This window comes from Chiloscyllium plagiosum, unplaced genomic scaffold (genome assembly GCF_037043375.1).
Source record: "Chiloscyllium plagiosum isolate Xiang-an unplaced genomic scaffold, Cpla_swu_hap1 HiC_scaffold_37, whole genome shotgun sequence".
NCBI classification, from domain to species: domain Eukaryota; kingdom Metazoa; phylum Chordata; class Chondrichthyes; order Orectolobiformes; family Hemiscylliidae; genus Chiloscyllium; species Chiloscyllium plagiosum.
This window is the reverse complement of record NW_028270175.1, coordinates 44,071,354-44,085,771: the sequence shown is the minus strand read 5'-3', so window position 1 is coordinate 44,085,771 and position 14,418 is coordinate 44,071,354. Positions and strand designations below refer to the sequence as shown.

Genomic DNA, 14,418 nt, shown 5'->3' with positions numbered 1-14,418 from the left:
TCCTATTCTCAATGCACTGACGAATAAAGGCGCATACTAAATGCCACTTTCACTATCGTCTCGATCTGTGACTCCACTTTCAATGAAGTATGAACCTGCACTCAAAAGTCTGTTTATTCAGCCACACTCCTTAGGACCTTACCAAAAAGTGTATAAGTTCTGCCATGATTTGCCTATCCAAAATTCAGCATTTCACATTTATCTAAAGTAAACCCCATCTGCCACACCTTGGCCCATTGGCCCATCTGATCAAGATCCCGTTATACTCTGAGGTAACCTCCTTTACTGTCCACTACACCTTCAGTTTTGGTGTTATCTGCAAACTTATTCACCATACCTACTTTGTTCTTACGACTGTGGGAGAAACCGGAACACACGGAGGAAACTCATGCGGACACGGGAACAATGTGCAAACTCCACACAGGCGGTCACCCACGGCAGGAATTGAATCTGGGTCCCTTTCACTGTGAAGCAGCAGTGCTAACCACTGAGCCACCATCCTTCCCTTTGAGCCACTGTGCCACCCTCAAGTCAAGTTTTGATTGTTACTACCTTGTAACACACTTCTAATTAAGTTAAAAGTGCTGTATAAGTGCAAGCTATTTTAGTTTCACTCTATCCTTTTCCTCCCTTAGAATCTTCCCTTACATCCAGTCAAAAAAAAACTTTTCTCTGCCTGCAGACCTATCCTTTTGTGGTCCATAAAGTTAGTTCTTCCTTGGCGCACAGCTGGTGTTATCGTAGATTGTGCCCTGTCTTATGGAGAGGGATTCTCTCTCAGACTAACTGTAGATACAGACTGAACCATTTTTACTTATCTACAGCTCCTTAATTACATGGTAATAGCACTTGAATATATAGCTCTGTAAAGCTCATTTTTAAGTTTTGTTTTCTAAGCTGTAAAAAGGCCAACTTTCTGGTCTTTACTCATCCCCAGTTTCTACTGTTATCGTTTTGTGGTCCTCTTTCCTTGCGCCTTTATAAAACAGCTTCAAAGGTGCTATGTAAATGCGAGGTGTTATTATATAATGAGACAGTAGGAAGCAGGATATAATAATGAGTCAAATCGAAAAATGTTTCCTATCTTTGAAAGTTGGCTCTTGCCATAACATTGGAAATGAGTGTTTGTTGGAAGAAACGAAGAGTAGAGAAGGAAGTTTTGGGCTGGTAAAAATATTTAAATTTCTCCACAGAAGCGAAGACCCCAGAAGATTATGGGTTGGACTTGCTGAGGCGACATCAAGATAACATTGTTGATGCAGTAACTGATCTTCAGCCTCTGCGTAACATCCTGTCTGTTGCCGAGGATATATCTGATGGCGAAAAAGAGGTAAGAAATAAATTTATTTTTGTACGGTCAGGTAGGATGTGGTCTGCGTCAGCATTTCCAACCAGCTATTGTGTGCATGGCCACGCAGCAGTCCAGAACTTGCTATGCTGTAGCGAACAGATTGCTTAAGAAGTGGCCCCTTTAATGAGATGCAGATTTTCACCATTTGACAATTATAAAGCAACCATAAAATACAACCAACCAGGCAGCATGCAGCATCGAAAAATTAGGCAATGTTATTGTGGGGTTTTTTTGAGATACCAGCTAATATGGTTTTTCTTTGGATACAGTGCTATCTGGATTGGTGAGATGGACACTCTTTTGTTTCACTCTTTAAATTCATTTGTCAAATGACTTGATTTGTGCGTTAACAACAGGTGCATACAATGAAACTGTAAGGAGCAGGACCTCTGTATGAGTCAAATTAAAAAATGTTTCATATCTTCAAAAGCTATTACCTTCTAGTCAAGCAGCAGCAAAAAGTCGATGTGTTCAGAGAATATCCCTGGTTATTATGAGAGGGAATCCTCTCCCTAGTATTGAGCATGGAGTTTGTAAATCAAGAAACGTTTCTGAAAACAACATACACCGTGGGCGGCACGTGGCACAGTGGTTAGCACTGCTGCTTCACAGCACCTGAGACCCGGGTTCAATTCCCGCCTCAGGCGACTGACTGTGTGGAGTTTGCACGTTCTCCCCGTGTCTGTGTGGGTTTCCTCCGGGTGCTCCGGTTTCCTCCCACAGTCCAAAAAGATGTGCAGGGTCAGGTGAATTGGCCATGCTAAATTGCCCGTAGTGTTAGGTAAGGGGTAAATGTAGGGGTATGGGTGGGTTTCGCTTCGGCGGGTCGGTGTGGACTTGTTGGGCCGAAGGGCCTGTTTCTACACTGTAATCTAATCTAATCTAATCTAATCTAATCTAATCTAATAATCTGAAGCTCCACTGGTCTCAGCTTTGTATATCTAATTTACTGTGTTGGTGTCTCTATAGAGTGCCATCTTTCCTTCCTATCTCAGAAACCCACTATTATAACATTGGATGTCAATGTTAAGAAGGATACAGGAATTTAGTGGCTGTGTTACCACACTTGCAATTCAAAACTTATTGGCTCAAATCCCACTATACTCCATAACTATGAATGCCAATGTATGCTATGAAGTATCATGAACCATTTTCTTTTAAAATGCATTGTGTGTAGGTTCTTTGCAATGTGTTTCCAATTATTTATGTTCCCTTAAAGTATCAACTGTTTTGTTGCCTTGGGACTGGTAGAGTTTTCGTAGAAACTGTGCACCTATCTTTAAAAGAGATAGCAATCTGTTCACAATCTGTTGTTGAATGCAAGTCCGTTTCAAAAGTATCACTGTATTATAACTAATGTATTTTTCCTCTGCTGTATTTAAAGTGAAAGTGTACTGTTTTAATCAGTATCTATGACTTGTATTTAAAGCTATTAGAGAAACTTCATAATTTTAGAATAATTTCTGCATCAAATTAATTCAGCCCCGTGGGTTACAAATGTGATTGGATTCTGAATATAGCATTTAATATCTGGTAAAAACTGCAGCAGTTGATGTTTGTCAATGGAAATTAATCTTAATTGTTCAGTTTAAAGCATGTGTTGTTCTACGCTTATGGAACAGGTTGGTTAATTAGATCGTTAAAACATCTTCGTAATATTCAGTGACGAGTAGTTCATTTTTGTGATCCAACTCATACAGGCAACTGGATTGAGCTGTACGATCATCTGCTTGCAACCACATTTAGCTCCTCCTAATCTCTGTATTGCTAATATCTTCAGGGAGATAGTTGCTAACTGCTCATTTTAAAATTCCTCACTGAAAAATGGAATTTCACTGAGTAGGGTGATTGTTACTTGTGTTTGGAGGTTATGGAGTTTGGTGCATGTATGGCACACCTGACTGGAGAATGTGAAAAACTTGCAGTTGCCAGTGGTTGCTGCTATCCTCGTGCAAAGATGGAGTCTGTCTGCGTGCATCAGAAAAGATTTGTGCAGATTTTCCTGACAGCTGTGAAGTAGTTATCCTGGTTTGAAAGTTGGTGTAAATCAGAGAGAAGCACCAGGATTCATACTTTACGCAAATGATGTTAGCATATAGTAATTGGTCAACAAGCTTGTGCAAATGTTATCTACAATCCTCTCGGCAATGACTATCTGCTCAGCGAGCAGTTCCATCCTGGCATAGGTCAGCAAACAGGATAGTGTGGAAGTTGAGAAAGTGCTCTTGCCCCCTTCACTGCTGTAACTTGGGTCACTCCTTCCATCCATTTGGTTGAGAAATAACTGATTCTGCCAGACTTTAATTTGATTTTCCAAAATGTAACTGAGAAATGCTGCTGGAAGGAGTGTGGAAGCAAGATCAATGTTAGAATGGAAGTGGAACAAGGGTGGCTTTGGACAGATGGGGATTGTGTGGTGTGGTGAGGGAAGGTGTAGAAATGGGTACAAATGTGAAGGATAGCTTGGGGAGGATTGGATGAGATGATGAATTTAGTTAAGTATACAGATTTGACTTTAGTTCTCTGCTTATTGAAAATGCTTCTTCAATTTAAATTTTTTTGGAACATCCAAAGTTGCTGTCTGTTCTAAGTTCTGTTGCACGATGAACTGGAGCTCACAATACTGTGAAGATGGGTCATTCGCTTCATGACAGCTGTAGCTTATTTTATCTGACAAATTAATGCATTTTCTCTTTGTTTTTATATATGTCAAGTTTGATCTGCTAAGCGTGTGCATTTATCTTGTTAATATTACAGTTTAATCATTCTGTATTTAATATATGTGGCTGTGGTCAGATGATCTTGTGCAGCAATATTCCACACTCTTCATTTAATTCTTCAAGGCAGTCTCAAAGTTGGAACTGAGAAAGTGTTCCTTACTATAATGGCTGATCAGAATTTCATCTACTCTATCTTTTAACCCATTCCACCACCTCACCCTTCTCAGTGGAAATTTAAAAAAGGTTTAAATTTTTAAAAATTAACAAAGGTGGAACCTGTAATGTATGTACAGCTTTTAATTCAACTTCAGTGCAGTTTCAGTTGCCTTGTTAATGGATTCATTTTTGGAGTTCTGTTGAATATTAACAATGGATTCTCTGAGCGAAGTACAGCTGGCAAGTTGGAGTAGTAAATTGCTATTGTTCTTTTTCTAATCTTCATTAAATGCTAGGCACAGTAACTCTGGCAGTGCAGTGCCAGCCAGTTTTGTTGCTGTAGTTGCTATGGTACGACAATCAGCAGCCAGTGAAAATGCACCACACACTTACTTGTGAGTACTGCAACTTCGCTTTTGTGTCGAGGTGTTGCAAAGGTGCCACGTGTGAGTTGAAGTGATTTAATATTTAACATTTTTGTTGCTGACAGAGTATTGAAGATCTTATTAAAGAAAAAGATGTGGTTGCCTGTGTCAGCAATTTGATGGAAGGAGTACTAGAGAAGCAAACATTGGCAGCTCTCACAGTCTGGAAACTGCTCATCCGAATGAAAGAAGGCATGCCAAAGCTGCATGCCCTGCTAGATAAGCTGCAAAGAGAATCGGAAAGTCTCCGACTCATTTTATCTGGTGAGACTAGAACAAGATTGTCAATTAATGAAATAACCCACCTGATGAAAGGGGAAAAGGTGACTGTTGAGAGCTACTATGTTTGAAAAAGTACTTATATTTGATAATAATGAAATGCATTATAATGACCAATTATTGGCTGAATTTTTATAAATATTGTGATTATGTATTTTATTGAGAGTATGTTTCTATTGTTCATGGGATTCCCTTCAATCTTGCTTGAAAAATCTTTCATGTAAAATGGCTTGTTTCATGCTATGGCTTATTTACCAGATGAATCTGCTTTGAGTTCTTGGATCAAAATGGGCAGGAAAATAAACCAGAGATTTATTTGTTACCCTTTTTGAGAAAGCGTTTAAAGATGCATATCTGCCTCTGTAATTTCTAATGTGGTGCAACAACATTGTACAGCCTGCCAAAGATCTCTGCAGATTCTGAAATTTGGAGCTGAAAGAATACTCCATAAACCATTGGCCAATGCTGATGCTTGTATCCAAAAGAGAAAATGCTGGAAAATCTCAGCAGGTCTGGCAGCATCTGTAAGGAGAGAAAAGAGCTGACGTTTCGAGTCTAACTGACCCTTTATCAAAGCTTGTATCAATTGAAAAATGTGTTGCTGGAAAAGCGCAGCAGGTCAGGCAGCCTGAAGAAGGGTTTATGCCCGAAACATTGATTCTCCTGCTCCTTGGATGCTGCCTGACCTGCTGCGCTTTTCCAGCAACACATTTTTCAGCTCTGATCTCCAGCATCTGCAGTCCTCACTTTCTCCTTGTATCAATTGACACAAGGTAACAAAACTAAGCCAAGAAAATTACCAGCTGTGATAGCAGGTGAATGCAGCTGTTTTTTGATATAGCCTGTGTTGATCAGGCAAAAGTAATTTAAGCACACAGTTCTGTACCATAAAAGTGATTTCAGGGAAAGGTAAGAATCCTACTGTGTATGACCATTAACAACAAAAATATGTTGATTAAAATTGTTTACAAATTCACACACGTCTGAAACAATACATGCTCCAATGAAAGCTTGCCCAGTGGCATATCTAAAATTGAGATTTTAGATATGCAGGTGATCCTGGTATTGACAGCGACATTTAAATTTCTGATTTAAATCTTACCATAGTGAATGTTCATCAGATTCTGTGTTAGGTTTACGGAACAATTTGTATGAGAAGTAATTATAATTGGCTCCACACTGATCTCAGTTATTCAATGTGCTCAATTCAGCAACAGCAGTGGAATCACAGATGTGAAAAATTGGTTGATGTAAAGTTTCTCATGAATGTGGTTTTAAACATTTGTGTGTTTCAATCTTATACACAGTCTCATTTTGAAGTAAATACACTTCTTAGCTGAAGGTACAGACTGACTTTTGTTTCCTGATCTTTTCCAGTGAGTGACGAGGAAAGTAAAGCTGTGGACATTTTGAAAAAGCATAGACAGTTGATCACTGATGGAATTGACGATATCAGTCCACTTCTGGATTGTTTGATGCCTGGTGTAGAGAATCTTCCAGCTGAAACAATAGAGGTGTATTTCATTTACATGTTCAATGCCTTAACGCAAATCTATGTTATTTCCTTCAAGAAAGTGTCATTGAACAAACTTAAGAAGAAGTTCATGTTTGTCAATCTTCTGTGGACTGTCTCATAGACGTTAAGAGTATTTGTAGCCATCCGGTGAAATGGGCTTAAGGAGTATGAAATACTTTGGCTGTGATCAGATTCCTAGCTATTTAAGGTTTAATGTTAGAAGTAGAGTTGGTTGGAGCAGATTCAGGTTCTGGGATATCCAAAGCTGAAGTGTGGCAATACCAGCACTGACGAGAAAGTATCATTGCATTGTGAAAAGATAATATAAGCTACTTATTGTAAATGTGAGCAGGAGTTTGGGACAGAGTAGTTGGTACACTTTCGGGGCAGCACGATGGCTCAGTGGTTAGCACCGCTGCCTCACAATGCCAGGGACCCAGGTTTCCTCCAGGTGCTCCGGTTTCCTCCCACTCCAAAGATGTGAAGGTTGGGTGAATTGTCAATGCTAAATTGCCGATAGTGTTCAGGGACATGTAGGTTAGATGCATTTATCAGAGGGAAATATAAAGTAGGGGAATGAGTCTGGGTGGGTTACTCTTCGGAGGGAGAGTGTGGACTTGTCAGGCCAAAGGGTCTGTTTCCACACTGTAGAGATTCTAACTCTTATGTGCCAAGAAGGAGAAGCATGGCTTATGGGTATTATCATGAGACTATTAATTGAGAAACTCAGCTAATGTTCTGGGGGCTCATGTTCGAAAAGATACCGAGAATTAAGAATTTACTGATGACAAAGAAACCATAGTTGATTGTCAGAAAAACACTTCTGGCTCACTCATGTCCATCAGGGAAGGAAATCTGTCATCTTTAGCTGGTCTGGCCAATAGGTGACTGCAGACCCACAGCAATGTGGTTGACTCTCAACTGCCCTCTGAAATGGCCTTGCAAGCCACTCAGTTGTATCAATTACAATGAAGTCTCACCAAAGAAATGAAAACTGACAGACCACCTAGCACCAACTTAGGCACTGAAAAAGACAAATGCAGAAAAAGTCCTCCAGTTGGGGGCTAGTTCATACTAGGGAGAGCTGTCTCATTGACTAACCAAGCAATAGCCTGACATTGTCATACTCACAGAATCAAATCTTACAGACTATGTTCAAGACATCATCTCATCATTCATGTATATGTCTTGTCCCACCAGCACAACACAACCAGCAGAGTTGGCTACGCAATGTTATACCATCAGAAGGGAGTTGCCTGAGGGCTGTCAACATTTGCTCTGGACTCCATGAAGTCTCCTGCTTCAGGTTAAACGTGGACAAGGAAGCTTCCTGCTGATTACCATGTACTGTCCCCTCTCAGCTAAGGAATCAGCACTTGGAGCAATCACTGAGGGTAGCAAGGACACAAAAATCAAGATGGGGGATTTCAATATCCACCACCAAGCGCACTTGGCAGCAGCACCACTGATCGAGTTGGCCATGTCCTAAAGGACATAAACTGCAAGACTGGGTCTGTGGCAGGTAGTGAAGGTACTGACAAGGGTAAAGCATACTTGACTTTATCCTTACCAGTTTGCCAGTTGCAGATGCATTTGTCCATAACATTATCGGTAAGAGTGAGTACCACACAGTCCTTATGGAGATGAAGTCTAACTTCACATTGAGAATAGCCTCTGTCGTGTTGTGTGGCACCATCACAATGCTAATTGGGACAGACTTTGAACAGACCTTGCAACTCCGGACTGGGCATCGACGAGGCACTTTGGGCCATCAACAGCAACAGAATTGTACTCCCACATCATTTGCAATCTCATTGCCTGTCATATCCCCCCACTCAATAATTGCCATCAAGACAGGATACCAACTTTAGTTTAATGGAGAGTGCAGGATGGCATGCCGTTAGCAGAGCAGGCATACCCAAAAATGAGGCATCAGTCTGGTGAAGCTGCCAAACAGGACTCCTTGTGTGCCAAACAGCATGCGCAACAAGTGATAGAGCTAAAGTGATTCCACATGCAACAGATCAAATCTAAGCTATGCAGTCCTGCTGCATCCAGTCATGAATGGTGGTGGACAGTTTTACAATCATTGGAGGAGGAGGCTTCACTAATACCCCCATCTTCAATGATGAAAGAACTCAAAACATCAGGGCAAAAGATAAGGCTGAAGCATTTGCAGCAATCTTCAGCCAGAAGTGCCAAGTGGATGAATGTTCAGCAAATTTGATTCACTCCATGTGTTATCAAGATTGCTTGGAAGCACTGGATACTGAAAAGGCTGCAGGTCCTGACACTGTTCTAGCATGGAAAGTGAATGCTTGTGCTCCAGAACCTGCCCAACCTTAGCCAAGGTCTTCCAATACAGTTAAAACAGTGACATCTTCCCAAAAATGTGGAAAATTGCTCAGACATGTCCTATATGTAAAAACAAAGAACAAATACAACTTGCCAATTACTGCCCTGTCAATCTACTGTCAATCATCAATGGAAGGTGTCACCAACTGTGCTACCAAGCAGCATCTGCTCAGCAATAACCTGCTCAATGATGCATAGTTTGGGTTCCGCCAGGGCTACTCTGCTTCTGATCTCATTACAACCTTCGTTCAAATATGGACCAAAGAACTGAATTCCAGAGGTGAGGAGAGAGTGATAGCTTTTGACATCAAAGCTGCATTCAACCGAGTGTGGCATCAAGGAAATCTAGGAGAAAGTGAGGACTGCAGATGCTGAAGAGTCGAGAGTCGAAAAGTGTGGAGCTGGAAAAAGCAAAGAAGGTCATTTGAGGAGCAGGAGAGTTGATGTTTTGGGCATAAGCCCTTCATCAGGAATGTGGAGGGGGAAGGGCGTTGAGAGATAGTATGAGGGTATGTGCAGGAAGGTAGGTGGGATGGCAATAGGTGGATGCATGTGGGAGATTATTGTGATAGGTCGGTGGGGAGGGTGGCATGGATAGGTGAGAAGGAAAATGGACAAGTAAGTCAGGTCAAGAGGGCGGTACAGAGTTGGAGGGTTAAATCTGGGAGGAGGTGGTGGTCTAATAAGACTGTAATCAATCGGAATCTAGGGCAAACCCTCCATTGGTTGGAGTCATACCAGGCATGTAGGAAAATGATTTTTTGGAGGTCAGTTATCTCCAATTTGGGACATCTCTGCAGGAGTTCCTCAGGCCCAAACATCTTCAGCTGCTACCTCAATGACCTGCCCTACATCATAAACCTAGAAGTGGGAATTTATGCAATCATCAGTGAAATGTTCAGCACCATTTGCAACTCCTCAGGTATTAAAGCAGTCCATGTCCAATTGCAACAAGATTTGGAAAATATCCAGGATTGGGGCTGCTAAGTGGCAAGTAACATTCATAGAATCCCAACAGTGTGGGAGCAAGCCATTCAGCCCATCAAGGTCACACCGACCCTCCTAGTAATACCACACCCAGATCTATCCTATCCTTGTAACCGTGCATTTCCCATGGCCAATCCATCAAACTTGCACATCTTTGGACTGTGGGAAGAAGCAGGAGCACCCAGAGGAGAAACACGCGGCTAGAGGAAGAATATGTAAACTCCATGCAGACAGCCACCTGACGCTGGAATCGAACCCGGTACCCTGGCGTTGTGAGGCAGCTAACCACTGAGGCTCTGTGCTACATCGTACCAGTAAATGCCAAGCAATGACCGCCTGCAATAAGAGATGATTTAACCAACACCCTTTGACATTCGATGGTGATACCATCACTGACCCTCCTACTATCAGCATTGTGGGGGTCACCATTAACTAGAAAGATACCTGGACCTGCTACATAAACACAGTGGCAACAGGAGTAGGTCAGAGGTAAGCTAGTAACTCACCTCCTAACTCCGTGAAGCCTATCCTCCATCTATAAGGTACGAGTCAGTACTCCCAACTTGCCTGGATGAATACAGCTCCAACAACACTCAAGCTTGATACCATTCAGAACAAAGCAGCCCATTTGATTGGCACCACATCGCAAGCAAGTACTTTATCCAACACTGATGACCTGTAACAGCAGTGTGTATTATTTAGAAGATGCATTATATAAATTCAACAAGTTCCTTCAAAATCCATGACCACTTCCATCTAGAAGGGCAAGGCCTGCAGATACATGGGAACACCAACACCTGCAAGTTCCCTCCATGCCACTTCCATCCTGACTTGGAAATGCATATTTCTTCACTGTCACTGGGTCAAAATCTTGGAGTTCCCTCCCTTACGGTATTGTGGATGATGATATTAACAAATGGGTTTCAGTATTGTAAAGTTAATTTAGAAAATTTGTTTGAATCTCAGAATGAGTCTACACTCTGGATTGAGTTGGATTCCTGTTTGCTGTGCATCTTGTTATTTTTATGGGCCCTATTGCTCCCAATGTGGTGTACAGGCCCTGAATTTTCAGGGTGGTTTTTGTGGACTTCAGATTCAAGAAGGCAGCTCGCCACCTCAAGGGCAGCTGCAGATAGGCACTAAATGCTGGCAGGCAGCGACACCCCTGTTACATGGGTGAATAAAACAAAATTGACAATGGGTTGTGTAAGCTTATTCAGACAATGTATTTAGATATGCATATTTTTCAGTGATTAAATGTTTTCCTTGCCTATATAGTATTTAGCGATAATGCTATCCTAAATCTTAATAGAATATTCTAATAGTCTCCATTATAGAGTACTTTGAATTATTCAGATTCAGGAATTTGTGACTATGTACAGCAAAATATAGTAGAGACCACTCTCCCAAATAGCACATTCCAAAGTCCAACAACCCTCTGAGTAAAGAAGTTTCTCCTCATCTCACTCCTGGCTCTCTTGCTGACCATATTGAAATTGTGACCCCTGGTTACTGACATACCAACTGGTGGAAACAGACGATCCTTCTTTACCCTGTCAAAATTGTTCATACTTTTGAACATCTCAGTAAAGTGGCACGGTGGCTCAGTGGTTAGCACTGCTGCCTCACAACGCCAGGGACCAGAGTTCAATTTCCGCATCGGGCAACTATCTTTGTGGAGTTTGCACATTCTCCCCGTGTCTGTGTGGGTTTCCTCCAGATGCTCTGGTTTCCTCCTACTGGCCAAAGGTGTGCAGGTTAGGTAAATAGCCCGCAGTGTTAGGTGGATTAGACAGGGGTAAATATAAGGGGAAGTGGGTTTCTCTTCGGAGGGTCAGTGTGGATTTGTTGGGCCGAAGGGCCTGTTTCCACACTATAGGTAATCTAATCTCAGGTCACCTCGTAAGGTCACCACATAGCATCAGGAGATGTAGAGTCAGTATGGATAGAGCTGAGAAATTCCAAGGGTAGAAAGACCCTATCTACAGGCCCCCTAAACAGTAGTCTGGATGTAGGGTGTAAGTTGAATGAGGAGTTGAAATTGGCCTGTTGCAAAAGTATTACTACAGTTGTTATGGAGGATTTCAACATGCAGGTGGACTGGGAGAATCAGGATGGTACTGGAGCCGAAGAAAGGGAGTTTGTGGAGTGCCTCTGAGGTGGATTCTTAGAACAACTGGTGCTGGAGCCTACCAGGGAGAAGGCAATTCTGGATCTGGTGTTGTACAACGAACCGGTTTTGATCAGAGACCTCGAAATAAAGGAGTCATTAGGAGATAGTGACCATAATATGATGAGTTACAATCTGCAATTGGAGAAAGAGAAGGGGGAGAATCGGAAATGTCAGTATTGCAGTTGAACAAAGGGAACTATGGAGCTATGAGAGAGGAGCTGGCCAAAGTTCAATGGTTCAATACCCTAGCAGGGATGGCAGTGGAACAACAATGGCAGGTATTTCTGGGTATAATGCAGAAGGTGCAGGATCAGTTCATTCCAAAGAGGAAGAAAGATCCTAAGGGGAGGCAGTGGCGGCCGTGGCTGAAGAGGGAAGTTAAGGACTGTATAAAGATAAAAGAGAAGATGTACAACATACAAAATATAAGCCAGAAGCCAGAGGACTGGGAAACTTTTAAAGAGCAACAGGGGATAACTAAAAAGGCAATACACGGAGAAAAAAATGAGGTACGAAGGTAAACTGGCCAAAAATATAAAGGAGGATAGTAAAAGCTTTGTTAGGTATGTGAAAAGAAAAAAATGGGCCCTTGAAGACAGAAAGGGGTGAGTTTATTATGGGGAACAAGGAAATGGCAGAAGAGTTGAATAGGTACTTTGGATCTGTCTTCACTGGGGAAGACACAAGCAATCTCCCAGATGTAATAGTGGCTGAAGCACCGAGGGTAATGGATGAACTGTAGGGAATCTATATTAGGCAGGAAATGGTGTTGGATAGACTGTTAGGTCTGAAGGCTGATAAGTCCCCGAGACCTGATGGTCTGCATCCCAGGGTACGTAAGGAGGTAGCTTTAGAAATAGTGGACGCTTTGGTAATCATTTTCCAGTGATTAGTTCCTGCGGATTAGAGGGTGGTTAAAGTTGTCCCACTTTTCCAGAAGGGAGGGAGAGCGAAAACAGGGAATTATAGACCGGTTAGCCTGACGTCAGTGGTGAGAAAGATGCTGGAGTCAATTATAAAAGATGAAATTACGACTCATTTGGATAGCAGTAACAGGATAGGTCAGAGTCGGCATCGATTTATGAAGGGGAAATCGTGCTTGGCTAATTTTCTGGAAATCTTTGAGAATGTAACTATGAAGATGGACAAGAGAGAGCCAGTGGTTATAGTGTACCTGGACTTTCAGAAAGCTTTTGATAAAGTCCCACATAGGAGATTAGTGAGCAAAAAGGACACATGGTATTGAGGGCAAAATACTGACTTGGATTGAAAATTGGCTGACTGACAGGAAGCAAAGAGTAGTGATAAACGGGTCCTTTTCGGAATGGCAGGTGGTGACAAGTGAGGTACCACAAGGTTCGGTGCTGGGACCACAACTGTTTACAATATACATTAATGATAAAGATGAAGGCATTAAAAGTAACATTAGCAAATTTGCTGATGACACAAAGGTGGGTGGCAGGGTGAAATGTGAGGAGGATGTTATGAGAATACAGGGTGACTTGGACAGGCTAGGTGAGTGGACGGATGCTTGGCAAATGCAGTTCAATGTGGATAAATGTGTGGTTATCCACTTTGGTGACAAGAACAGGAAGGCAGATTACTATCTAAATGGAGTCAGGTTAGGTAAAGGGGAAGTACAACGAGATCTAGGTGTTCTTGTACATCAGTCAATGAAAACAAGCATGCAGGTACAGCAGGCAGGTGAAGAAAGCTAATGGCATGCTGGCCTTCATAACAAGAGGAATTGAGTACAGGAGCAAAGAGGTCCTTCTGTAGCTGTACAGGGCCCTGGTGAGACCACACCTGGGGTATTGATTGCAGTTTTGGTCTTCAAATTTGAGGAAGGATATTCTGGCTATTGAGGGAGTACAGTGAAGGTTCACAAGGTCAATTCCCGGAATGGCGGGACTATCATATGTTAAAAGATTGGAGTGACTGGGCTTGTATACACTTGAGTTTAGAAGGTTGAGAGGGCATCTGATTGAGATGTATAAGATTATTAAACGATTGGACACTCTGGAGGCAGGAAGCATGTTTCCGCTGATGAATCCAGGTGAATCCAGAACCTGAGGACACAGTTTAAAAATAAGGGGTAGGCCATTTAGAACAGAGTTGAGGAGAAACTTCTTCACCCAGAGAGCGGTGGATATATGGAATGCTCTGCCCCAGAAGGCAGTGGAGGCCAAATCTCTGCATACTTTCAAGAAAGAAATGGATAGTCCTCTTAAATACAGTGAAATCAAGGGTTATGGGGATAACTAGGAGAAAGTGAGGACTGCAGATGCTGGAGATCAGAGCTGAAAAATGTGTTGCTGGAAAAACGCAGCAGGTCAGGCAGCATCAAAGGAACAGGAGAATCGACGTTTCGGACATAAGCCTGAAGAAGGGCTTATGCCCGAAACGTCGATTCGCCTGCTCCTTTGATGCTGCTTGACCTGCGTTTTTCCAGCAAC

The 14,418-nt window shown here is 42.2% G+C and overlaps 1 protein-coding gene across 7 annotated transcripts in view; it reads left to right on the top strand.

Moving 5' to 3' along the window:
- The window catches only part of zbtb40 (zinc finger and BTB domain containing 40), a 114,542-nt gene that overhangs the window by 31,610 nt on the left and 68,514 nt on the right, over nt 1-14,418 (top strand). For all 7 annotated transcript variants that reach the window (XM_087980651.1, XM_087980655.1, XM_087980649.1 and 4 more), the window contains 3 exons: nt 1,194-1,330; nt 4,718-4,916; nt 6,309-6,445. In XM_087980651.1, coding sequence (XP_087836777.1) covers nt 1,194-1,330; nt 4,718-4,916; nt 6,309-6,445 — 473 coding nt within the window. The remainder of the gene's footprint in view (nt 1-1,193; nt 1,331-4,717; nt 4,917-6,308; nt 6,446-14,418) is intronic.